The 25,957-nt window shown below is 39.2% G+C and overlaps 1 protein-coding gene across 4 annotated transcripts in view; it reads right to left on the bottom strand.

Moving 5' to 3' along the window:
- LOC5514167 (adhesion G-protein coupled receptor V1) overlaps positions 1-25,957 on the bottom strand; it is a 61,738-nt gene that overhangs the window by 35,103 nt on the left and 678 nt on the right. For 3 of the 4 annotated variants that reach the window (XM_048728288.1, XM_048728289.1, XM_048728290.1), the window contains 35 exons: positions 24,487-24,662; positions 23,770-24,012; positions 23,316-23,414; positions 22,930-23,043; positions 21,461-22,339; positions 20,856-21,117; positions 20,192-20,476; positions 19,333-19,451; positions 18,743-18,826; positions 18,591-18,675; positions 17,736-17,833; positions 16,064-16,220; positions 15,608-15,810; positions 14,883-15,231; positions 14,420-14,591; positions 13,183-13,415; positions 12,568-12,776; positions 12,104-12,263; positions 11,051-11,105; positions 10,807-10,942; positions 10,374-10,486; positions 9,565-9,687; positions 8,820-9,028; positions 8,138-8,358; positions 7,698-8,010; positions 6,999-7,190; positions 6,249-6,532; positions 5,151-5,595; positions 4,725-4,894; positions 4,092-4,350; positions 3,485-3,738; positions 2,577-2,603; positions 1,889-2,112; positions 900-1,273; positions 182-397 (listed from right to left, as the gene is read on the bottom strand). In XM_048728288.1, the coding sequence (XP_048584245.1) occupies positions 182-397; positions 900-1,273; positions 1,889-2,112; positions 2,577-2,603; positions 3,485-3,738; positions 4,092-4,350; positions 4,725-4,894; positions 5,151-5,595; positions 6,249-6,532; positions 6,999-7,190; positions 7,698-8,010; positions 8,138-8,358; positions 8,820-9,028; positions 9,565-9,687; positions 10,374-10,486; positions 10,807-10,942; positions 11,051-11,105; positions 12,104-12,263; positions 12,568-12,776; positions 13,183-13,415; positions 14,420-14,591; positions 14,883-15,231; positions 15,608-15,810; positions 16,064-16,220; positions 17,736-17,833; positions 18,591-18,675; positions 18,743-18,826; positions 19,333-19,451; positions 20,192-20,476; positions 20,856-21,117; positions 21,461-22,339; positions 22,930-23,043; positions 23,316-23,414; positions 23,770-24,012; positions 24,487-24,662 (7,542 nt within the window). The remainder of the gene's footprint in view (positions 1-181; positions 398-899; positions 1,274-1,888; positions 2,113-2,576; positions 2,604-3,484; positions 3,739-4,091; positions 4,351-4,724; positions 4,895-5,150; positions 5,596-6,248; positions 6,533-6,998; positions 7,191-7,697; positions 8,011-8,137; positions 8,359-8,819; positions 9,029-9,564; positions 9,688-10,373; positions 10,487-10,806; positions 10,943-11,050; positions 11,106-12,103; positions 12,264-12,567; positions 12,777-13,182; positions 13,416-14,419; positions 14,592-14,882; positions 15,232-15,607; positions 15,811-16,063; positions 16,221-17,735; positions 17,834-18,590; positions 18,676-18,742; positions 18,827-19,332; positions 19,452-20,191; positions 20,477-20,855; positions 21,118-21,460; positions 22,340-22,929; positions 23,044-23,315; positions 23,415-23,769; positions 24,013-24,486; positions 24,663-25,957) is intronic. The other variant, XM_048728291.1, reaches the window with a different exon arrangement.

Below are 25,957 nucleotides of genomic sequence, written 5' to 3'. Positions count from 1 at the left end.
AAATGTCCCGTAAATAGCAATGCAACAGAGGTTGAGAGATTGGGCAACAATCTTCAATGATATCGCATCATCGTAGGCAATACAAGCACATATCCCTAAAGACATTTAAAATGTATGATTGGCGGAGGCAGATTTTAAAGATTTTGCACAAATACCGCAGAATAGTGTGAGATAGACTCACCAGAAGCAACACGCGAGCCGCCTGTTGGATTGACCAATACGATGACAACTGTTTCGTCACGCTCAGGGGTCGAGTCATCCAGAATCCGAATATTCCCAGTTTTACTGGTATCCCCTTGCTCGAACACGAAAACTGCTCCGTCTCCTGTAAAGTCGGATCTGTTGGCGGTACTATGGGAATATATCTTCCACTCTACTGTCACCCGACCAATGGTACCTGGACAAAAAAAAGATGGAAGAATACATTCCATACATCAGGAGAGTTAATCACTTCTTGCGGCAGGAATACTGAGAGTTACGATAGCACAAATACAATGCGCTCGAGTCAAAGGCACAGGGATACCCTCTAAGACAGCCGTCATGACACATATCTGACCATGGAACGCGTCAAAATGGTTGCTTGAAAGGAAAGCTACTCCATATCACATGGTAGCACAGTAGAAACAGTAGGTGAATTAGCACTGATTGTATTCCGACCATACACCACACAGCTTCCTTAATCGGAAGCTAAAGAAGGAAAGTCACGTTGTTATCTTTTTATTTTCCCATCAAACACAATATACACTAACACAAGGCAACCATTCCCATCGACTAATTCAATTCAAGTGACATACTCGTTAAAGTATCAGATTCCAATCCGGGATGGATTTAAGTTTCCTAGAGTATGATCTTATTTAGGGATCACCTATGTAGCTATTACCACAGGGCTATCGACGTACCTGCGAGACGCCGGACAACAAATGTAACAGGAGCTTCTTGTTCAAGAATTGTTTGCCTAGTACCGCCACTGCCAGGATCAGGACTGACAGCCTCGATCACAAACAGCCCATGTGCGTCATCATTCGTTACTATGGTAACGTTTACAGTTCTAGGAGAGCCAATCACAGGCGGAAACCCTGAGTTCTGTCCAATCAACTCAACCCGTTCAATGAAGACCATGAATGTCTCGCCAAGCTCGGGTAGGGAATCGTTCAGGATTTGAATGGTGATGTTGCCGTTGGCCTGCCCATGTGGGAGCACTACTGAGTTATTGGAAACCGGTGTGAAGTCTATGCCAGGCTCTGCAGAAGTGGGGCCAGAGCCAGCCAAGGTACTGGAGAGCAGATTGTCAAAGGCTTAGTCGCAAATTAAAAATGTATAAGCGTTTTATTATTGACATAATGATTGTCTACGACATTATCTGCGTTTGAATTTGGTTGAACGCAAAACCGCGCTATAAAAGGAGCGTGCCCAGGACAGCGACACCTTCAGTTGTCGCTCAGCTGTCAAGCTGTCAAGACGTATCGGATTTTCTTATCGAAATAGAATATTTGGTTCCATATAAACTAGCAAAGGTAGAAAGAAACATTAGGTTGAGAAAGATGAGGAAGTTATTTGGGTTTTAAAGGACTCATTGAGAGTTTTATTATGAAATTTTGTGTCTATAGCTCTGCCTAACGGTTAGTCCGCAATGTTGTTTCTGACTTCAAACTTCTCGAGGTGTGAAAAGGGGTGTGTCCCTATCCCTTCTATAGCGCGGTTTCACGTTGAAGCATTTTTTCTCCGTCATAGAAAAATGATTGTCATTAGGATTAGTAAACTTTGCAGTAACAGTGAATTATGGTTTCATTCCGAAACTGACATTGGAAACCAACACATCTGCCTGGGGTGGCTTCATCATAAGCATTATGAATCCAATTATAACTAGTGACACGTATTTGTGGCATACCTATAATAAACCTTTACATCTCCAAAGGTTCCGAAATCTCTAGTGATAGGCAGGTGTACCACGGTTATCTGTTCTGGGCCCTCTATAGCATTATAGCTAGGCTGGGTAAAGCGGACCACACCATGTGGATTGTCGTTGGCTGCGATCGTTAAGTTTGCCACGTTTGTCTGGGTATCGAGTACAGCCCTGCCCGACACCACCCCGGTCAGGTTGACCTTCACGACCTGTCGCACAAGCAGGGAGCCGATGTGAGTGACTATTCTAATATATGATTTATCTTTCTTTTATGGCCTTTCTTATATTTTATTGACTCTTAATTTACAAAATTACGAGGTGCATCTTAAAGGGTTAGATAGTTTTATAATTTAGGGTTCATTTATTCAATCTTTATACTTGATAGACTTATGTTCCTTTTAAAATAATTATTGTTTTTATGCGAGGGACAAAAAATTACGTCCACAGGCTGAGGTCCATCGCAGGAATTGATTCATGTTCGCGACATCACATAAAGATTGCATGTAATACAGTTTATAACCCTTGCAGTGACTCGTGAAAATTGCATGCAAGGCTGGCTAGCTTATGGTGCACGCTGCCCCTTTATGACTGCAACCAAAAGCGAATAAGCAGGGCATTGAAAAATCTTAAAAAAAAAGTAGTCGTAATACATTTAAATGTTTATAGTGCTTACTCTTATCAGGTTGCTGAGCCCCAGTGACTGTGGAAAGCAAATGCAAACAATGTTAGGTGCTGCAACGTGCAGCTGTGGCATGCAGACCTCCATATTGTTTACAACTTTAATATCAAAATTAATTAAACACTCAGTTTAAAGAGAGCAATATTATGACTTTAAAGACACCAGTAATATGGTAATTAATAATTTAATGTAAATTTTTTAATGTTATTGTTACTCTAAAAATTATTTAAATAACGTTTATAATATACCGACAATATTATTAAAACATAACGAAGTTAGTAGTAGTTTAAGATGGTCGAGATCACACATAAACAGAAACAAAATTATCAATAAAAAAGCAAAGAAAGTTGATTTATTATTATTATTATTATTGTTGTTGTTGTTGTTGTTGTTGTTGTTGTTGTTGTTGTTGTTGTTGTTGTTGTTGTTGTTGTTGTTGTTGTTGTTGTTGTTGTTGTTGTTGTTGTTGTTGTTGTTGTTGTTGTTGTTGTTGTTGTTGTTGTTGTTGTTGTTGTTGTTGTTGTTGTTGTTGTTGTTGTTGTTGTTGTTGTTGTTGTTGTTGTTGTTGTTGTTGTTGTTGTTGTTGTTGTTGTTGTTGTTGTTGTTGTTGTTGTTGTTGTTGTTGTTGTTGTTGTTGTTGTTGTTGTTGTTGTTGTTGTTGTTGTTGTTGTTGTTGTTGTTGTTGTTGTTGTTGTTGTTGTTGTTGTTGTTGTTGTTGTTGTTGTTGTTGTTGTTGTTGTTGTTGTTGTTGTTGTTGTTGTTGTTGTTGTTGTTGTTGTTGTTGTTGTTGTTGTTGTTGTTGTTGTTGTTGTTGTTGTTGTTGTTGTTGTTGTTGTTGTTGTTGTTGTTATTATTATTATTTATTTATTTTTTTTTTTTGCAAAATCAACACACTGACAAACCTCTGGAATCTCTGGTGTGTCGTCTGCAAGAATCTGTAGTGTTATAGCCTTCTGTGTTTCCTCTACAGGGAAGACCAGGTCCCCGGATGTAGGTGTCACGTCAGCAGAGGCAAGCGCTCCGTGTATGGTGGCTTCCCAGTGGACCGTAGAGGTGAGTTCAGTGCCAAAACGGCGCTCGACAGTAAACGTCACAAAGCGGGTTACGCCCGAGGCGGGTTCCACTGCTTGTTGATTTAACGATGCACTACTGAAACCTGGAAGAAAACAAAATACTCATTCCGTGGTGGAATTCTAATACACAACAAAGACGATAATATTGTGCAATCAGGAGAAGCGTAACTCGTCCCAGAGCCTCTCTAGCACTTAACACTTGACAAGCAAAGCTCGGTGCGACATTAACGGCGATGCGCTAAGCTAAAGCTAGCTACGTTCTCCGGAACAAAAGTTTTGGTGAATAGCAATTGCAATCAAAATGATTAAAATCAATGAAGTACAATTGGTCAAATCAACGTGTCCAATAATATGTGGCTGTAGTCGCCTAACCAATAGGATTTGGAAAAAAATCCCCAATGTAGGTATCACAACTGGAGAGAAATCGGGCCATTACCTATAAGCCCATACGGGTAATCATTCTCATCAATAGTAACCACGCACTCCACAGGGCTCCCAAGCCTTGCCCCTCCGAGTATTCCCGCGGAAAGCAGTTTGATTGTGAATGTTTCGGCGTGCTCTGGAATGTCATCGTTGACTATCTGTATGGGAACGGCCTTGCTTCTCTCGCCGGATAATAGTGTGACGTTCTTCTCGAGCAGTGTATAGTCAGCAGAGGTTGTATTTCCATCAACTACAGAGATGTATACTGTAACCTATCATAACAGATGTAGTCATTGAAATATGTTTTCCAATAGGATAAGATGTTTAAAGCCCGTAATGCCAACTTGCTCTCGGTTTCGTAGGCTATGAAACCCCAGTAAGGGTAAGTAAGGAATTTAAATCCGCATAAATCACGGTGAATTTCAATCCATCCTATAACTAAAAGGCCCAAATCTAATTTCAAATTATCAAATAATACAGGAAAAGCCGCATTTTTTTTTTAATGAAAGGAGTTTGAACATTCAAAACCAAAACAAAACAACACAATAGCGGAATTCGAAGCTACGGACTTTAAATATTCAAAATTAAATTACACAACAGTATCAATCAATTCGGATCTAGAGTATTTAGCTTAATGGTCTCCTACCTCTCCAAAGGCACCAGCAGTTCTCGTAACGTTGAGGATAGTGCCGTCATACGGCTCCTTCACCGTGACACGACTTGAGGAAAGCTGCAAGACCCCGCTAGCATCATCATTAGGCTCGATGGTGATGACGGCGAAGGGAGAGGAGCCAAGCCGAGGTGAGTCAGTTGGGACTGAAAGGCAATGAAAGAAGCCAGACTTTAGAAATCGTAAATAGTGATGCGTCCGGTAAATAATGCCAAATCCAAAATGATTGTGAGCTCTGGGGCGTAAAGCCATGTGCAAAGAGCGCCAACATGCCCCTTTGTTTTACTCTTCTGATAAAATAGGCCCATGTCGACAAAATACTGTGGCTGTATGCTTTGTGTTTTACTCCTTAGATGCAACAGGCCCATGTCACTTTGGCTAAATGCTATGTGTTTTACACACCTGGTATAACAGGAGCGTGCTGCCTTAACTCAAGCCAGGTCAAGTTAACCAGGACCTTTTCAACATCTTCGGGCGCGACGTCATCAAGAATATCAACAAACACGCTAGCATTAGTCTGACCATCCGCGAAATCCACATACGCATCAACGGCTACAAAGTCCTGACCAGGAACGGCATTCTGCCTGGCCTCACCAATACTGTCACCAGCGCCTAGTGTCTGGTAGTGTACCCGTATGGCGCCCTTTGTGCCAAGGGATCTGGTAATGGTTAGGGAGACAGTCTTGTTACCCTCCTGGGTTGTCAGGGTAGAGGGCGTGAACTTGAAGACGCCATAAGGATCATCGCTTGGTAGGATGGTCAGGTTGCACTTTGTACCGGTTGATGCGAGACGACCACGTGTCGTGTTGAACAGCTCGATGATGGTGCTTTCTGCAAGCTCCGAGACCTTGAGGGATGATGCACACATTAAGAATGTTTAAAAGCTTCTTCTTAGAGGGTACGCTTCAAATATTTTCCAAAACACCGATTTGAGCTTTGTAAGTCGTATTTCTCAGTACATATTAAGCCAAGAAGAAATAGGTTACCCGTTAGACGAAGGTATATTGAACAGGCGCTGACGTTCTGTACAGAATGTGTTCCTAGACTTCCGCCAAAAAAAATATTCAAGTATTCAATGAGACCCCAAAATATTGCTGGGTTTTTTTCTTTTTGTTACTGATGTGGTATGATGGCCGCTTTATCATAGATTTCACTAGCGATATAAAATGCGCGTTAAACATAATTATACTTGTTTATATACTTGAAAATGGGAAAAGCAAGGGTGCGAGTGATCGTTTCATTTGTGTTGTTATGTCAGTAGTGGATACTAGACAAACAAACAAGATAATAACATTATTTATAAATATAATAACCATTATTTACAAAGCGCTGCTGAGACTATGTGCATATTCTAAAGCGCTAAATAAAATAAAACAGAGAAAAAACAAAGAACTTACATAAAAGAATAAATAATCAAGACTACGTTATACATTGTAGGCTTGGCAGAAGGCTCTTTAAAAGCAAGACTGTTTGTTTTCAGAAGATAATTATTGCACTTACAGAATCCTGGTTGATGCGGATATCGATGCTAGCTGAGGTCTGTCCAGTGGACAAACTGACATAACCATCCACTGGCTGTATATCCTGACTTCCTTGACCAGAGGCTGCCCAGTAGAGGGTGACTGAGCCCAGGGTACCACCTGCTCGTACCACTGTCAGGGTGACCAAGGAGTCTTCCTGGACGGTGCGAGTCAAGGATTCAGCGGTGAAGTTCATGACGCCGAAGGCATCATCACTAGGTAGGATGTCGATGACAGCGGTAGAGGCAATAGGGTTAAGGACCGCTGAGAAAATGAAAAAGATTCTTAGAAATAGAACAATGTCAAGCTGACATCACTAGGGAGGATGTCGATGGTAGCGGCCGAGGCGATTGGGTCGAGGACAGCTGAGAAAATAAAAAAGATTCGTAGAAATACAACAATTAATGTCAAGCTGATAGTTTTGAATATCAGACATCAAAATCAGAATCTCAAACAAAACAAGCATTCACGCTAACATAACAAACCATTGCCTATACCCCGACAAACTGAAAAAATTGTGAATTACTTGACAGACACCGAAAGATAGGTATCCCCGCCCCTGTCAGAAAACCCCGCTATCGCCCATTTTGTACATCTGTGATTCTTATCCATTCGATATCTAACCCAAAGCCAAAAACATTTTTCTTCGATTGATTACAGTAACTAAGGAAGAATGAGTTAGAATGGTCCTCAACAGTTGGAATGACTCTTATTGTATAGTATACTTTACCTCCATTCCTTGGACTATAAAGTGCCACAGTAAACGTTTTATTCAGTTCTGGCAGGTGATCGTCTTTGATTTGGATACTTATCGAAGCGCTCTTCACTCCAGGGGCAAAAGTCACCTCGCCTGCATCGTCTACATAGTCGCTGGGTGAACTGGCCGTGCCTGGGTCTATTCGCCAGGGGACAGTGACTTCACCTTAGGGGGGAAGGGACAATAACAACGCACGGTGAAACAGCATAACGACCTACCATTCGAAACCCCTTCGCAGTTACTCAAGTTGATATCATTTGCGACATGACAGCAGTTTTGTTTTGCAAGTTATTGATAATTACTAGCTATTGCATGACACTAAACAGCAGAACAATCATTGGTTATAACACTTCTATGAGATCCTCAGAGGCGGATCTAGCTTTTTGCTGAGAGGGAGGTCTGTCCTCATAGCAATGTCCGTTATAACACTGACTTTCACACAGACTCGAAGCCCCCTAAACCCTCTACCTAGATCCGTTACTGACCCTGCCATACTCACATCTGGTCCTCTTAGCTATCATTATGATAACCATATCACACATAAATATATGTCTTCTGTTCATTTACTTGTGTCCATTTGTTACCAAAATCCCATTTGCACATGTATCCTTTGCAATCAGTCCATAAATATTTTGAATAGCAAATCCGTCAAACTGCTATCAGTAGCATTACCTTCGGTTCCCTGTGCCCGCACCACATACAACACAAGTGTGCCAACACTTTCCCTGATGTCTTTGCTGTAGGGCTGAGTAGCAATCATTATTGTGCTGTTCGCGTCAGGTTCTGTTTCCGCGAACTGTATTAGTCCATAGGGATAGTCGTTCTCTGTGATAGTAATCGTGATTTCGGTGAAGTTGGGCTTCAGACTAGCACCGCTGGTAGGAGTACTACCGACTTTGCCATCCGCCACTGCACTTAGAAGCTTTAGTTGGAAGGCCTCGTTCAGCTCAGGGTGGTTATCGTTGTTTAAATGGAGGTTCAAATCCTACGAAATAATTTAGAAACTTGCATTAACCTACATAGTAGCGACCCCTAAAATTCGTGGTGATCAAGGGATAAATTGTAACCTTCATACAGTTCTATCCAGTGACCAACTAGATTGACCACCTTACCATTCGCTTGATTCCCTTATTAAACACAATATTTCCAGTGTATTCCAGGAAGTCTTGAGTGGCTAGTTCTGCGCCCAAGTACACGCCCCATCTGACAGTGACAGTGCCGGAGTCGCCTTCGTCTCTTCGCACAACCAATGTAATGTTAGTGCTCTCATTCACAGAGATGGGAGTAATGGAGTCGAAGAGGAAGAGACCATTGGCGTTATCACTCTTAGAGACTAAAGAGATCAAAGGTGAGCGCTATGGGACACATATGGCAAAATCACGGCTCTTTTTAAAGTATCAAGGTTATATCAGCTTTTTATAAATCGTAGCCTGCATAGCAAGCGTTTCTGTGGAGTTTCGAGCGAAGAATGCGGCCATATTCCTCGCTCGCTCTCTGTTTCGTGCTGAAACTCCACAGAAACACTTGCAACGCATGCTGTATATATCGTACTTTAAGAGACCCATTACTTACAATAATTTATTAAGTGAACATTCGCAATTTGAAAGATTGCCCAGTTGTAACATCTTATGGCTGTCATATAATCCCAAGACACCCCTTCCCCCTCTACCGAGTCCGTTTTCCTTTTGTTTGTTACCCTTTTTAGGCTAGAATTTACATGGTCTTTGAACGTCCCACACATAAGCAGCCGCTGGGAACTATAGGCTCGCCACAGGAATACCGAAGCCACTGTACCTGTCAGTCGAGCAACAGCATTATTCAAATCGAGCCTTGCCCCTCCTTTAGTGGTCAGAAGACCGACTGAGAAGATCGTGTCGGGCTCAGGTTGCAGGTTATCTACGGTACTAATCGCTACCATCTTTGTGCTCTCGTACTCTGCGTAGTTTATATAGCCGTTGATGGGTCGCAGTCTGTTGACAGGCTCAGCTTTCGCAGATACAAGGCTAAGGGGAGTAAAAAGGCGTTGTCAGGGCCGTAGCAGGGGATGGGGCACTGGGGGCAGGTGCCCCCTCCAATGTTACAAAAAATATGTATAAATATAAGGAAATGACCAGCAGGGGCGTGGCTGTGCCTTAATGTTTCTATATTGCGCCCCTCCAATATTTTAAAGCTTGCTACGACACTGGGCGTATTAAGTCACTAATGTATCCTTGTTGAGCTTGGCGTATGAAATGGGATAATCTAAGGGGTGATCTATAAGCCTACCAGGCTTGGAAAAGTAGGAGATTTATTGCAAGTAGGGCTGTTTTTATCCAAATAGAATTGATCTGAATTTACAATCATTCACGAAGGGACTTATCTATTCACTCGCAATACTGTGACACTGCAATCATGACCTACATTCTAGGACAAAAGAAATCCCCCCCCCCCCCCCCACTACTCGAAGTTGTTGTTGAACATGCATGATCATCTGTCTGAGGCTTGCGTTTAATAATTATGTTTCGAGTTGTAGTTAGAGTTTTGCTTCAGAACTCGTTACCTGTCTTCAAGTATAGCGCCATAAACACGAACATCCTGTGCGCAGCCTGTAAAACTCTGCCCGGTCTGCTTACTGCCGATAGTGAACATCCCATTAGAAGCCAATGAACCAGAAGGAAGGACCCTAAGACGAAAGAAACGGTGTCAAATGGTTCTACCAAGGTCTATGAAGTAGAGGGCGAGATGTAGGGTCTAGTTGTTTTCCTTTATGGAATTTGAAGGTTTGACAGAGTCGTAGCAGGGTTTCAGGTAGAGATGTATCCCCCCCCCCTACCGCATTGTCACCAGTTTACTTCCGGAGGTCCGACGGAAACCTCAACAGTTAAAAGACAATGAAATCTATTTGAATCCGCGCTATTTAAAAGGCCATCCGCTAAAATTTTCAGCCACATCCTTAAAGAAAATTCCAATAGACATACTGTTTTTAACAATTTTGAAATATTTTTTTTTCGCGTTTTCCGTTTAAAATCATCGGAGATTGTTATCTAATCGACCGGAAGTAAACCAGTGATAATGCGGCTTTAATTTTGGTCTATAAAGCTAGAACTTTTTTTTCAGTAGAGTAGGGGTTAAAGCCCAGTTTACGTTTAGACCAATCTTTAGCTGTACAAGGGTCAACTTCTCCGATATTTATTTATTTTTTGCATTGTTTTCGTTTAAAATAAAATCAAATAATAAAAACAAAAACATTTGTTTACTCTTATATTGCAAGGATAGAACAGTCGATGCAAATGCTTTGTCTGTATAGGTTTTACAGCTGCTCAAGGATAACAACATGGCAGCATAGCGCAACATTGTGATGATACCTACCACGATGCCAATTCGACTCCGTCAATGTAGAAAATAGCCTTTGAAGAGGTGATCGTGATGACCAGGAAATGCCAAGTACCATCAGCAATAGACTTTCCAAAATCTACAACCGTCTATTGTGAAACAAGGAACAATATTAGAAACGTTGGGTTACAAATATACGGCATGGCGGAGGGCACTAGTCCTTGAAATAGTCTCAACTTGGAAATGGGAACAACAATAATCTTGGTATAAAGCCACGTGCAAATAGCGCCACCCACGCCAGCATGACTGGCAGTACTCACAAGACAAAGGGATAGTTGAAGAATGAGCACTCCGTATCTAGTGAGAAAACGGCAGTTTTGGGTAGCAATGCTGTTGCTGCTGTTTATACGGGGCATAATGATCAACATTTCGGGTCCTGACAACGATAAGGGTAGCACTAAGACCTTACCGAGTTGGCGAGGTAATTGAAGGTTAGCGTAGATGTTACACCGGAAGTGTTCACAGCGGCGGAGTAGCTTACAGAGGCATCTGTGCCATATGATAGAAAGACCCCATAACTGTCTCTTTCAGGCTGCAGCCATACGCTGAAACCAGTACAACAAGGTTAATAATTTACTTCAATTACATCACTTAAACGCTTGGAATCCACACGGAATAGGATAATAATGCCCTTGTAATTGTAACTGCCATACCTTAAACTGGTGTCACTAGAAAGTCCGGTGATGTGCTTGACGGATACACTGGAATCTGAAAAACAACAAAACAAACATTTTGTTTTTATCGTTCGCTAGGTATATTATTTAAGATAGGACATCATCACTGACGTCGCATCTCGTTGTATTCCCTTTGCATTAAAGACGCATTGTCACCAGTTTACTTCCGGAAGTCCGACGAAAACCTCAACCGTCAAAAGACAAAAGAATCCGAGATATTAAACAGGCCATCCGCTCTAAATTATCAGTCACATATCAAAGAAACTTCCAATAGATACACTGCTTTCAATATTTTAAAATATTTTTCGCGTTTTCCGTTTAAAAATCATCGGATATTGTTAAGTAATCGACCGGAAGTAAACTGGTGACAATGCGGCTTTAATTCTTGCAAGTTTTGCTTGATGATGATGTTCCTATCTTGATATTATATATTTTGTCGCTTGATAACTCTTTCAACTCCTTGCAAAAAAGGTATCCGACGAAAACCTCAACCGTCAAAAGACAAAAGAATCCGAGATATTAAACAGGCCATCCGCTCTAAATTATCAGTCACATATCAAAGAAACTTCCAATAGATACACTGCTTTCAATATTTTAAAATATTTTTCGCGTTTTCCGTTTAAAAATCATCGGATATTGTTAAGTAATCGACCGGAAGTAAACTGGTGACAATGCGGCTTTAATTCTTGCAAGTTTTGCTTGATGATGATGTTCCTATCTTGATATTATATATTTTGTCGCTTGATAACTCTTACAACTCCTTGCAAAAAAGGTATGTCTCGTTGATGTACGCTCTAAAGAGCCCTTTCCAGTTATGACTTGTAGTGCAAATCCATTTGAAAAAATTTCGAAATTATCATTGTGAAACAAAGTTTTAAACGTTATTTAACAACTTTGATCGAAAAAAAAAATGCAATAGCTTTTCAAAATCAGCCGGTGGAAATAGATGCTCTCTCGCACTTGGTATTGTGCCAGAATGACTAAATGGCATCTGCCAGGGCCCCTTAAATGTTTCTTTGCTCTGCTCTTTACCTGTCCGAGCGGAGCTGAAACAAGCAACGTCTGTGCCGGTATACTGCCTTCTCTTGCTGGAATCCAGCACTACGCCTGATCCCTTGGTCCCTAGGAACAGAAGATCGTAGGTGGCAGGCAGCTTGATATTTTGTACAGCAGTCGAGATCTCCCAAAGAACCTGAAACAAATATACACGGCCCGTGTCATACCAACAGGTAGACTTTCCTAGTATGGTGAGTTAAGCTAGATGGAAGCGTTTTGCTTTATCGGAGGTGTTGGGTGTTTTAACAAGCAGGTCCTTCTTAAGGCCAGTTTCATTGGCTGAAATTGCTAGTCGACATTTATATATAATTTTGAAATGAAAATCAAGATCAATAAGCTATAGTTATGCTGACTTATTCTTCTTAAAACTTTGCTCTAATTTTCCAATCCCTCCCTCGTCTATCTTCCTTTTGTAATTCCCGTGTCTTCCAGTCATCTACCTGGACATCCCCCCACGTTCCCTGGCTCCTGAGCACTGTCAGATTCTTGGTGGTTGTGTCCTGGAATCCAGGGAGAAAATCTTCTGGTATGGTGACATCACGTGACAAGGATGCGAAGAGGAATACGCCGTTGGGGTCGTCGTTAGCGGTGATCGTCAGGTAAGCAATGGTGGCATTACCAAGGCGACCATTCTCACCTGTGCCAATCCCTGTGAATAGTAGACATTAAGGTAAATGAGCATTTGAGCGCGCATATCATTTTGGTAGCCCTTAGCGGTTATTGAAGACACACCTCGGTGACATCACCCGTATGGTTACTGTGTGAAAAATCCTGTACAAAGCATGTGATTATCATTGGTTCAATAAATGCAGAATAATGGATGCACGTAGATGTGACGAAAAAAAGAATGAATCATGCTTATCTAAACAAATTATTGATAAAAAAAATCCGTTAAGAATTACTAACAATATGGCGTTGTTATTTCTGGAAGAGAAAGAGAAAATCGCGTTTAGGTGAAGGTAGAAAAACACATTTACTGACCCGAACAAAGAGGGCCCAAATAATGCAAGATTACACAAGTCAGATATGAAAGCAAGGTTAGTACTACGCCTCACCTGTCGCGTTAATGATCTCAACAGCGAACAACTCATCCAGCTCCGCTACATTCTCTTGCAAGGACTGCACGTTGATCTCTTGCGAGGATATGGAGTCTCTAAACACCGTGTACCCAGAGACCTGTTCAAAGTCTTGTCCAGGAAGTAACTTAACCAGGCTGCCATTTGAGAGGACGTGGTAGATTTGCCAGTACACGTGAACCTCGCCGTGTTGAGCGATGGAACGGCTGACGCTGTGAAAAGGCGGTAAATAATCGTCATTAAAGAAGGCCAATCACGCCGCCATTTTATGCTCTCGCTCAATGGCTAGTCACACAAATGATCCATTTCCATCTGCTTACTCAAGCAAGTAAAAAAGATATATTTTAAATCAAATAACATATCAGACTTCATCCGTAGATTCTTTTTAAAGTTCTCTTGCAAATAAACCGCTGTATTTTCAATGATAAACAACATAAAAGGAGTGGACATTCTTTAAAGCATGCCGATCAACCACTCCTTGCTATTGTTACACTTCATGTGAAAATACGATCCATTTCCAAGAAAACAAAATAACATCCCATTAATGAAGTGGCTAATTGCTTCAAATAACAATGGAAATGGATGAGCCCGACAAGCCCCTCTAACTCGAGCTCTGATAATTCGCATTCCCAATAAGCTCGAATAAAGTTCAAGCATACATGATTTTTTTTGGGGGGAGGGGACTTCTTAAATGATCGTAGACTCTAGCTTTGATAGCTTCCAAATAAGCTCGAACGAAGTTTAAGAATACTGGACTATACATGTAACTTGGTAAATCTGTTAACTTGTCTCACAGAGCTCGAGGTAACGGCTTTATTTCATGTTTGTGAACGACATGACGGAAAAACTTATTGAACATGTGCAATTCGAAGATATAGAGAATGGCCTACAATTCCTTGTATTCCGGATTGATTTTCCCTTTTTAAAAACACATAAAGTTAGGCCGAAATTCATATACCTAGATTTTGGCTTTTTAAGATATTTTTTCTTGATCATCCTTGCGCTATGTATGAGCTCAGGGACAAAGGGCTCAAATTTCAATGACATTTTACAAAAAGTCGCATCACTTTTAAAAAAATTGCACTTCGATGTTTTGATTGTATTCACTCAGTTACATTTTCCGTCTTATTTGATGTGAAATGAGCTTATTTTAAGTGTCATGTCTGAGTGAACGAGTCACACAAATTGACACGTTTGAACCACCCTTCAGACTCACGCGAAGCTGACAGAAGCTCCCTCCTGAGATGTCTTGTTCCTTGAAGCGAGACTGAACTCGAAAAGACCCGTCCCGGCATCACTTGCGTAGATACTAACTTTACCCACAGGGGTGGGGTAGAGGACTGTATCACCGGTGGCATTAACAATCTGCACAGTGAACTCTTCGACGCCTGAAGGGGTGGAAAAAGCCACGGGTTTATACGTTTAAACGATAATTAGAACAACAATCCAGAGGGCTAAATAAAAATACAACCAGGAACCGTGGTACCCTCTTATTGGGTAGATATGACAATAGTTCGGAAAACAGCGGAATATAACAATACAGTATGCAGAGCGGCTAAAATACATTTTGGTCACATCGTTTGAGAACGTTCAACCGTCTCGTGAGAGTGGTATTGCCGTCCTGTTATAATGCAGTTGCTGAATTAATAACCAAAACAGAGCTTTACAGTTAGTCTTACCTTCTGGCAGTTCATCATCAATGGTCGGAATAGAAATTTCTTTGCTGAATTCCCCGACACCCATTGTGACACGCCCAAAGGCCACAGCCTTGTAATCGGCACTGGACGCGGTAGCCGTACCATCGACAGTACTATACGTCACAACGATCTCAGTATCCCCGTCACCTCCCCTACGGATTGTGAAATTGGCGGGCTGGCCCTCGGTGATGTTGATATGGGTGGGTTGGCCTATATACACAGGGTCATCGTTCTTGGTGATCGATAGATTTGCGCTACGGTAGTTGTTGAACTTTGCACCTCCGGTCACATTGGTGAGGGTGATTGTGAAGGACTCTTTCGCCTCAGGGATCTATGGTAGGCAAATATCAGAATGAAATTTATTATTACAGTAGTTCTTGGAAAATGTCGGAGAAGTAGAAATGTATCGCCAATTAAAATACCTCTAAAATAAGCACGCCTTTAGCCCGCAATAGCCATATTGGGAGGTGTAACCATCCTTGATGGGAATTTCTACTGCTGTCTTTGGCAATGAAGGTATTGAACAAAATTGTTCCCCTTCATGGGAAAACGCTGGAAAACGCTCGTATGAGTTTCAACCTCCTCTGGACACGGGTGTGTTTAAACTATGTTCTATGTTCTATGTTCTTGGGGAAAAAAAATATATTTTTGGGTCTATTGTTCGCTATGTGTATTTAGCGTTGTCATTACCATTACCATTGCCTTACCATCTCGTGAATGATATTGATATCAAGTGTTTTGCCCGACACATTCTCAGCAAAAGTTAGTTGACCAGATACTGGTGAGATGTCTAGGCTTGCGTTGTCTCCGCTGGTACTGAAAGCTTCCCAGGTCACTGTGATAGTACCGAATGTGCCTTTCAAGCGCTGCACGTTAAACTTCACGATGTTTGGGGAAACTTGGGATTCGTCTGGAAGTAGAAAAGTATATATTATATATATGTTTATAAAAGTAAAACTAAAATAGTTCCTGTGAAACCTAATGGTACATAACATTGGATTGATGTAGCACTTACAAAATGCATCCCTTCGTATTTTGGATGATTGATTTTTTTTTCTTCTGCTGCTGTTGTTAATTTGTAATTTCCAAAAGAACAATAAATAACAAGTACTTGTACAACGCGGGGTGTCTTTCGCCAAGACCTTGGTATAATCTCTACTTACTGACTTGCTTGATCAGATCTTCTGGGGCAAACCCGACGATACCATGTGGATCATCACTCTTAGCAACACTGATGTTTCTCTTAGTCTCGTTACCAAGGGTTCCACCCTCGCAGCCTCTTCCGCCGGAGGTCAGACTCACTTGGAAAAACTCCTCAAGCTACAAAATTAAAGAGTGAATTAAATTTATTTTCCCTGTGCACGTACGATCATATACTGTATGATCGTTAAAGAATGTCGGTCATCTTCTCCTTTGTAATTGTTTATGATTGAAAATACAACGGTTTATTCGCAAGAAAAATTTAAAATAACCATCCACGATTGAAGTCCTATACTTTATCATTATATTTGATTTCTAATTCCTCAGTTACTTGCTTGAATAAGCCGATGGAAATGAATTCTCTAATAACGTTGAAGCGGGTCGTACAGACCGCTTTTCTAAATTTGCTTCCGTTAAATACGCTAAATATGTGTTGTGAATTATGTATATTGTAGTTATCGCTGACTCTACCGGCAATTCAGTCATTCATGTACTGCAATCGGTTGAATTAAACAACATTATTATTATTATTATTATTATTATTATTATTATTATTATTATTATTATTATTATTATTATTATTATTATTATTATTATTATTATTATTATTATTATTATTATTATTATTATTATTATTATTATTATTATTATTATTATTATTATTATTATTATTATTATTATTATTATTATTATTATTATTATTATTATTATTATTATTATTATTATTATTATTATTATTATTATTATTATTATTATTATTATTATTATTATTATTATTATTATTATTATTATTATTATTATTATTATTATTATTATTATTATTATTATTATTATTATTATTATTATTATTATTATTATTATTATTATTATTATTATTATTATTATTATTATTATTATTATTATTATTATTATTATTATTATTATTATTATTATTATTATTATTATTATTATTATTATTATTATTATTATTATTATTATTATTATTATTATTATTATTATTATTATTATTATTATTATTATTATTATTATTATTATTATTATTATTATTATTATTATTATTATTATTATTATTATTATTATTATTATTATTATTATTATTATTATTATTATTATTATTATTATTATTATTATTATTATTATTATTATTATTATTATTATTATTATTATTATTATTATTATTATTATTATTATTATTATTATTATTATTATTATTATTATTATTATTATTATTATTATTATTATTATTATTATTATTATTATTATTATTATTATTATTATTATTATTATTATTATTATTATTATTATTATTATTATTATTATTATTATTATTATTATTATTATTATTATTATTATTATTATTATTATTATTATTATTGCTGTTGTTGTTGTTGTTGTTGTTATTATTATTATAACCCCACCAGGGCAATCTCATTACAAGGCTTTGACCATCCTGAACTACCATTCAACATCGCTGGGCCGAACAACGCCGTGCTTTTTGCATTGATGTTTTATAACGCTTCATATATTTTCAACATCATTGGGTTTCTAATGCTAGATGTTGTTACTAAATACTTGGAATAACAAGAAAGAAAAGCAGTAACTAAACACTTGGATATCTAATAACTCCACGCGTACCTCAGGTTCGCCATCTTCTTTAACGAACCACAGCTCAGACTTCTTCGTGTCACCCGCATAGAAGGTAAGAGTCCTGGCTCCCGAAAAATCGTCATCTCCTGCGAAGGATCATAAAACAAGAACTGACATGAGTATAATATTTTTTTTCATGATCTTTGGGAGTCAACACCTTCAGCGCCATAGGATACGAACAATGAGAGGTTTGCGACACTCATTGAAACAACATTGAAAATGCCCATACCGTAAATAATCTAATAAACGCCGATGGCGTGTATTAAATTTCGATGGTCCGAGGGGGGAGGAAGGGGGCGTTCAATAGATAGGTGGCGTTAGAGAAGGGCGTTCATTATACACTGACTATAATTATTAACAAACGCAGTGGTGCAGTGGGTTCTTATTTCAGTTCAAGATCACGTAAAATTGAAGACAGCGTAGTAAGTATTTCTTAACATTGAGCAAGACACTCCTCGCCTAGATTAAGCAAGAAGGCAATTAAAATTGATTTATATTATTGGAATTCCTATTCCGTTTGTGTTTTAGGTAAGGAGGGAAGATTGGGAGGGGGCGTTTGTTAGAGAGGAGCGTTCAATACAAACTTGTAAGCTTCAGGGGGGGGGTTAATTAGATAGGCGATCTTTTTGGGGTAGGGGGCGTTTATAAGACTATTTACGGTACGTAAACCTTAGCCTGCTATAGCTGTATCTGTTCCAAGCTGACCCAGGCTATATCGCTTATAAAACAACTTGTTTTCTCTGGGTGTTTGTTAGATTGTATAATAAAGCTCGAGAAGCATCATGTAGAATTAGTTGGTGGTAAAAGGTAAAACTATAGGGCGTTGTTAGGTTGGCGGAGTACCTGACGGGTTTGTCTTTAAAGTGACACATCGCTTGTCCAAGGAAGCACCGAGTCGGATAACTAAAAGTTCTATAGCATCTCTTTCCTACGACAACAACAAAACATATTTAATAGCCATTTTAGCTCATTCGAGCTTAGATTGATGACTGTACCTTGACAAACAAGGTGTCGACGCTTTCGAAATTGAAGGTTCCGCCAGGGTTGTCGTTCTTGGGTATCGTTATCTGTGCAGTTTCCTGTAAAATAAACAGTTTCGACAAATGAAGTAGGGACCTTTGGTCGCGCTTAAGACTGAAAGGCGATTGTGCTGTATGTAGGTATGGTTAACAAAGCCGTATGACTTTTTCTTTAAGGCTGAGGCTGTAAATTTAGTACGATTATAAGCAAAGTCAATACTAACCTAAAAGCCCTATCAAGCTCTCCCCCCGCTTTATAGCCAAGTTTCCCCTTTCTCTGCGAAGCCCCTTTCCCTACCTTCTCCTTATATTCATAAACAATAACGCCCGCAACACGTTCACAAATCTTTCTACATGTAGAGACATACAGTAACATAGCGTCCGAGACTTTGGTAATTGAGCCAAAATCGCCTACCATTAAAAACGTGAAAAAGCCCCCTCTCTCCAATGTCCCTTTGTTCGAGACAGGAAAAATGAAATAAGTCCACTGAAACTTTTAGATCTTTAACTATGGTCAGTTCTATGGTCTCAGTATAGAAAACAAGTATAACAGAGCACAAACATACCATTCCGGATTGCAGTCTGTTTGGTGAGGTGACAGAGGTTAGTTTGACAGTCAAAGCTTCATCCAGTTCCGGCACGTCATCAGGCATGACCTCGATTGTTAGATTTGCTAAGCTTTGTCCTGGGTCAAGAAAAAGCACAATCCAATGATGTCGATAAGACCTTCCTTGTTATTTTTATATTTCAAAGACTACGTTCTATTTGCCATTTACAAAATGTTTACAGACACATTAAAATAATTATCAATCCTAGAACAAAGAATAAATACATAAATTTCAATCCTATTTTTTTACTTACGTTTGTTTACTTTTAAGTAAATTGAAATCATGTGAAGCACTGCGGCTTACAATACATGAACTCACTGAGTGTAGCCTTAAGTACATCAACTTTTATTTTACGCTTATTTACTTAATCATGTGATACCCATGAAGCACTGCGGTTTACGAGGAAATTCTCTTGACAGTACGTTCACAGATAAATTTCATCACAGGGCCGTCGGTTGGAGGGGAGACGGGGTCTGCGGATACATCCCCATGCAGCATAGATAAATATTATAAACAAATACAAGGCGAGTACAACTTAATAATATCTTACTGTCTGAGTGGTAACGTGGCTTTCCTGACTACAGAATATAGTTGGGCTTTAAATGAGGTTACTTAAAACACGCCCGACCTGACCAAATTCCCAACACACGAAGAAGGCGACGCCCAGCATCAACAAAGGCACTTAAATGACAGGGCCGTATATTTTCTTAAAGTTTCTGTATTGTGCCCCCGCACCCCTCCAATATTTCTAAGCCTGCTACTGATTTGAATGAGAAAGCCAATCATCAATGTCCATCTACGGCACCAAAGATTATACCTTGCTGAAATGTGATCACACCGCTAGTCGGCCTAGTGTCCCCGGCCGTGACTAAGGGATTCGTACTAGACAGGGTCCACGTCACGTTGGCTTCCCCGGCTGTGCCATCTCTCAGCACCGGAAGGATGACGGCCCGAGGTAATGACCCTTCGGGTTCTTGTACCACTAGGGACTGGTGTGACGTTGAGAAGCCGACTTCACCATTAGCGTTACCAGCGGTCACGTTAATAAACAGAGTGTTGTTATCACCGATGCTTGGAGTCTTGGGCGCGATAAGTGGGCTCACTGGAAAGAAAGTGAAGTCTCGATTAAAACGAACACCCTCGGAATCAAGAAATGTGTATCCGATATAAAGTTTTTGATTGCAAAAGAAAGTATCCTGTCAATTATATAAAGGCTGCCCGCTTAATCGCAGTCTAAAATATAGAAATTCGACTGCATAAGTCGTACACGTAAAAAGCAGAGTAAAAATCATATTGCTTTTCGCCTCTTTATTTTTCTATATCTTTCTTCTCTTTCTTGTTCTTCGCGTTGAATTTTTCGCACTAGATTCTCTATGCACAGCACACGTAAGCCTACGAATTGTACTTTATATCCAAAATGTGACAGATTCAGGAACAGCAATGATCTACTGTTGTCAACTGAAATAATAAGCAAGACCCACCTCCAGCTAATGACACATCTTCAAGCGTCACTTTAAACACAGAAGCGAGAGAAATGAAGCCATTATTAGCAATGTCTATAGTAAACACAACTGAACTCTGGCCAGGATTAAAAGTGACACTGCCAGGTGACGTGAGCCCAAGTGAGTTAGAGGGTGTGGAGCTTCCAGGAAGGTAGTATTCAGCAGTGTAGTTCACCAACACTGTCTGGAGAGTACCTCCTGATCTTACAAGGGATAGCTGTAGTTTTCTTGGATTGCTGTCCTAGAAATGGAAGAAACTGAAGATTAATTACCATACAAAAACAAGGCTTGCAAATTACCCCCGACAACTTTCTTGCGTGTTAAATGGCATATTACGGCTTTTTTTGTTTATATTATGACAAATAGTAATCATGTCTCTTGCGCCAGTAGTGATACTACTCCTGATTGTGTTTTGCTTGCTTGTTCCTGAAAGATGGGACTATATCGAATGTTGATAGAAATATAGCCTTCGCATATGAAAACATAAGTCCTTTGAGTCTTCAATTACGGGTATAAATCGCACGATGTATCCTAGTGTACATGTATCTTTTTTTCACTGTATAAGAGCAATATGCCAAACTTACTTTCAGTATACGCTGCATATCCTGACTAGCAAATGTGACTTCTCCATAGGCCATGTCACTGTCTGCGACATAAAAAACTGCCTTCTGGTCGGCTTGTGTATTCCCCAGCCTTGCTCCTCCACTAACATTGTAAAGCTCAACATAATACTCTTTTGCCTCCTCCGGTAAAACGTCTGCTTTGACAGTCACAGTGAAAGATTTTTGTTTTTCGTCAGCAAGGAATGTTAAATGGCCAGTTTGAGACTCAAACACATTGGCGAGGTCCGAAGGGCTTTGAGGGAAGATCTTCCAGTCTACAGTGACTGAACCAAAAGTACCGCTTCCTCTGGTAACATTAAAATGTCCTGTCCGGCTTCCGTCCTCATCAATGATCCTTTGGAATCCACCGAAAGATATGACGCCATGCTGATCATCATTGGGCAGAATGGTAACCATGGCAATACCAGGCGGAACAAGATAGACACTGCTGCTCAAAGTCTGAAGTTGAACGCTGAAGTTCTCAGCCAACTCAGGGATGACGTCGTTGATTAACAAGACAGAGATGCTTTGCTTTGTGACTCCAGATGCAAAAGTCAAGGTACCATTGATGTCCTTAAAATCCTGTCCTGGTTGGGCATTGCCAGGTATCACGTACCAATTTACCGTGACAGTATCCTGTATAGAGCCAACAACTGTCTGACCGTCTGACTGTAAGCCGCGGAAGACTTCAATGTCGACTCTGGTGGCATTTTCAGGAACAGAAAGTGATGTAATGGGGAACCTGACAGGGGCATCGTTTGCGAGTATTTTGACTTGCAGTTCTGTGTAGCTTGCGTTCAACTCTGCTCCACCGTTTGCAGTGGCTAGTTTCACAGTGAACACCTCATCGTTCTCAGGTACCTGAAAAGATTATTAAAACATCTACATTAAATTCCAATGGTTTCGTAAGGCAGTTTGTTAATAATTTAACAGTGGGTCAGTTTTATGTCAAAACTTTCTGAAACAAAGTCGTGGTTTCGCATATGTTTTGAGTTATTAACCCTTCAATCAACGAGGAACCATAACTATTTATTATCCCTGTATTGATTTATTTATTTCTTTAACAACGCCAATACAGCTCAGCTAGTTTGTTTACAGCTACCTGGATACAGTATTTTTGTTTATAGAGCCTTTCCAATTATTTTGATGTATTCTGACAAGGTTTTCATACAGTTGTTTTCTGCTTCATACACACACTTGGAATAATTAAGTGTTTTTCTTTTGGAAAACGTTAAATTTACAAGATGGACTTACTATCGACAATGCGAACTATGTGCTTCTGATGAGACAGTGGCACAACAAACAGAAAAAAAGCAATGTATACCTACAAACTATACTGTAACCCTCTGCTATGGAATCCCCAGTAACAAATTGCATTTACACTCTTTAGGAAATAACCCTCTAGTAACAAAAAATCATCAAAATGCAACACTCGAACATACAACACTTACATCATCTGACTTGATATTTAGTACCAGATTGGCCTCAATCTGTCCATCCTGGAAACTCACTGTCCCGGAAGTTGTTATGAAATCATCAGTTCCTAAGCTGGGACCACTCGAAACCTGACAACATTATCAGATAAAATGTATTTGTTATACAGAAAGTTAAACACTAAAAGAGAAAGAAACCAAGCAGACCTTAAAGTATGTGTAATGCATGTATTTTAGAGTGTTTTATTATGACAATTGCAAAGAAAATAACTTGCAGCACCGACTTGGTCTTCTCTTGTGCGATCTAATGCTTTCATTATAGAGATGCTACAACTTGTTTATGCCTAGGGGGTTGAGCAAATACTCACCCTGGATTGGGGGACAAGACATGCAGTGCAACATACCTTCCAGTCAACAGACACTGGTCCAAAGGAGCCAAGAGCACGGATAAGCTTAAGGGATACAGGTGATGCTGCACCTTCGCTGACTGACACCTCGCCAGACTGAAGAACAAGCAAGTGTTTGAAAACCACTGCAGCAGCTACTAATTAAACATGTCAAAGATATACATAGAATGCCTTTTTCTATGATTGCAGAAAATTGTGCACCTTTTAAAAGAGGTCTCAAGAAAAGCTTAAAGAAATACAAGAAATCCAAAAATAAATTGCTTAAAATTTGTTTAAAACTTCAAAGCCGTTATTAAATTTTGATTTTTGCTACAAAGATCTTTAAATTATAGATGCAAAACGCTTATCATACAACGATTCTTTACCTTCCTGAATCAAAACCTGTATAAATCATAAGTAATATTTGTATATATATTGTACATAAATGATGGGTCAGTTATCAAATGTTTACCTCTGAAAATCCAATGACTCCAAATCCCTTATCATTGGCAAGAATGGTGATCTTTGTAGATGAAGGGTCTCTTATCTCGCCAGCACCTGCCATGATTGATAACTGGATGGTGTATGTTTCATTCCCTTCTGGGATAGCATCATCTACTGTCTCAAAATCACAACTGTCACTTGTCATCCCATCTGTGAACTTTCTTATCACCTCTTTGTTTCCAAAATCATCCAATGTAGTACCATTGACCAACTTTAAAAAAGCATAAAATTATGTACATTCATAATGTCCTTTTTTATTAATCGTTACAATTCAGGCTGTATGCAGGAAAACAGGGAACTAGTGGTCCTATCACTGTCCTATGAATTTAAATATTGGACCTGACACAGTTGAGTAGGGTATGGCTTGAAGCTCATGATAGGATCCATTTATTGTTACATACTGTAGGTTCTACTTTATATGGTCCTCCCCATCCCTACCCCCTACCCCTCACACACACAAATTCACTTATCATCTCACAGAGTGTTAGACACATTTGTCTACACAAGGGAATTTTGTGCTTATGTAATGGAAAATAGGCAAAATGTAATTTTTTTAGAGCAATTCTTCTACTAAAAAGCAGGAGATCTGGTGCTAAACGTGGGAGAGCTGGAGAAGTGGTCCAAAATCGTCTTGAGACTGCCACCTAATACAGGGGAGTTGACAGGTATAACTACTTATACATACCTTACAAAGAACATAGACAATTCCATTGGTTCCACCAGTTCTTCTGATATCTAGAGAAGCCCGAGATCCCTCAGAGATTACATATTCTGGATTTGTGAAACTGAAGAAGCCATTGGTGCTTCCATCCCCAAGAACAGAGTTGAGCAAGATAACGCAGGTCACAACAACCAGCATATCTGAAAACAAGTCAAAGCTTAATAAGCTGTTACATACTTAGTGAAAGCACTTCTTAGAAGATGGTTGACAATAATGATTAAGATTAAAGTCTATACTCTGTGAACACTGCATGTGGTGTGATTCCACCGAATTATAATTTGAGTGATACTTTTGCTATTATTAGTGTTTTTTTTTTTTTGTCGTTTTTGTTTTAAAGAACATGTTGTGCAACAAAGGGCCAAAACACAACATTTAAAACAAAACTTCCTACCTTATGAGTTATTACAGACGAAAATCTGGATTTGATGGTGAAAATGAGGCCTGCATTATAAAAAGTCTACCTCTACAATATCAGGACCATATAGTGCTAGAGACTTTTCCAAAGGGAGAAAAAGCTGTCATGACTCCCCCCTCCCCCCAAGCTTTATGGCATTGCAATTCAATAGAAAAGGTTCAATCAATCAATCAATTTTTATTGGTAAAACTTGGTTACAACATACATGGAAAGAGCCAAAGCCAAAGGATCGATGTATAGTTTACAAGATTGATATAGTTTACTAAAATCGTCGTATTGTAGTAGAGGTTGTCAGTGGAATTCCAGGCTGTTACCATTGATTTATATTATGAATTGTTCCAGATAGAAACACACATATAGTGTATTTCAAAATCAATTCTTTATGATGATATTTTTTCCTGGAATCAAATTCTATCAATATCTCCATTCCCCTCAAAAAAGGTGGATTTATATTCCGATGCAATATTTTGTACCCCCAAGTTATTATTTCATGAGGACAATACTTATTTAAGTGCTGGTTAGGTTTTTTAGACAAACAGACACTTGTGAAAAAGATAAGCTCTTGAAGCGAAATAAAAGATCAACGGTAGCGATGCTTCATTTTATCATTCATTCCGGTGGTCAATTGAAAATAAATCAATGGCTGTCACTTTTAATTGAAAAATTCGAGTAAGCACAAATGGAAATCTCTTAACTTATCTGTTTCTGTTTTGGCGAAATTATAAATGCAAAAACCAAATTCGAACCGTCTAAGTGAGTCACAGGGCGAAAACTATAAACACAATATGGATTTGATTGTTTAGAAAAATGACAACTAGTTGGCGTGCTGAGAAAATCGTTGAATATTTTATGTATAAATCCTTGCGTTACAACGAAACAAAGACTAGGAAAAGTTATATCATACCGTAAATAATATACTCGACGATATTCTAGACCATTGAAAGATAGCTTTTATTAAGTAATACAGCAAAGAAAGATCGAGAAGTTCAAAGTTTTCTGTGAGTGAAAAGGAATCAAGGA

This window comes from Nematostella vectensis, chromosome 5, assembly GCF_932526225.1.
Source record: "Nematostella vectensis chromosome 5, jaNemVect1.1, whole genome shotgun sequence".
Classification (NCBI taxonomy): Eukaryota; Metazoa; Cnidaria; class Anthozoa; order Actiniaria; family Edwardsiidae; genus Nematostella; species Nematostella vectensis.
Note: the sequence above shows the minus strand (reverse complement) of the source record. Positions and strands in the feature narration are given on the sequence as shown.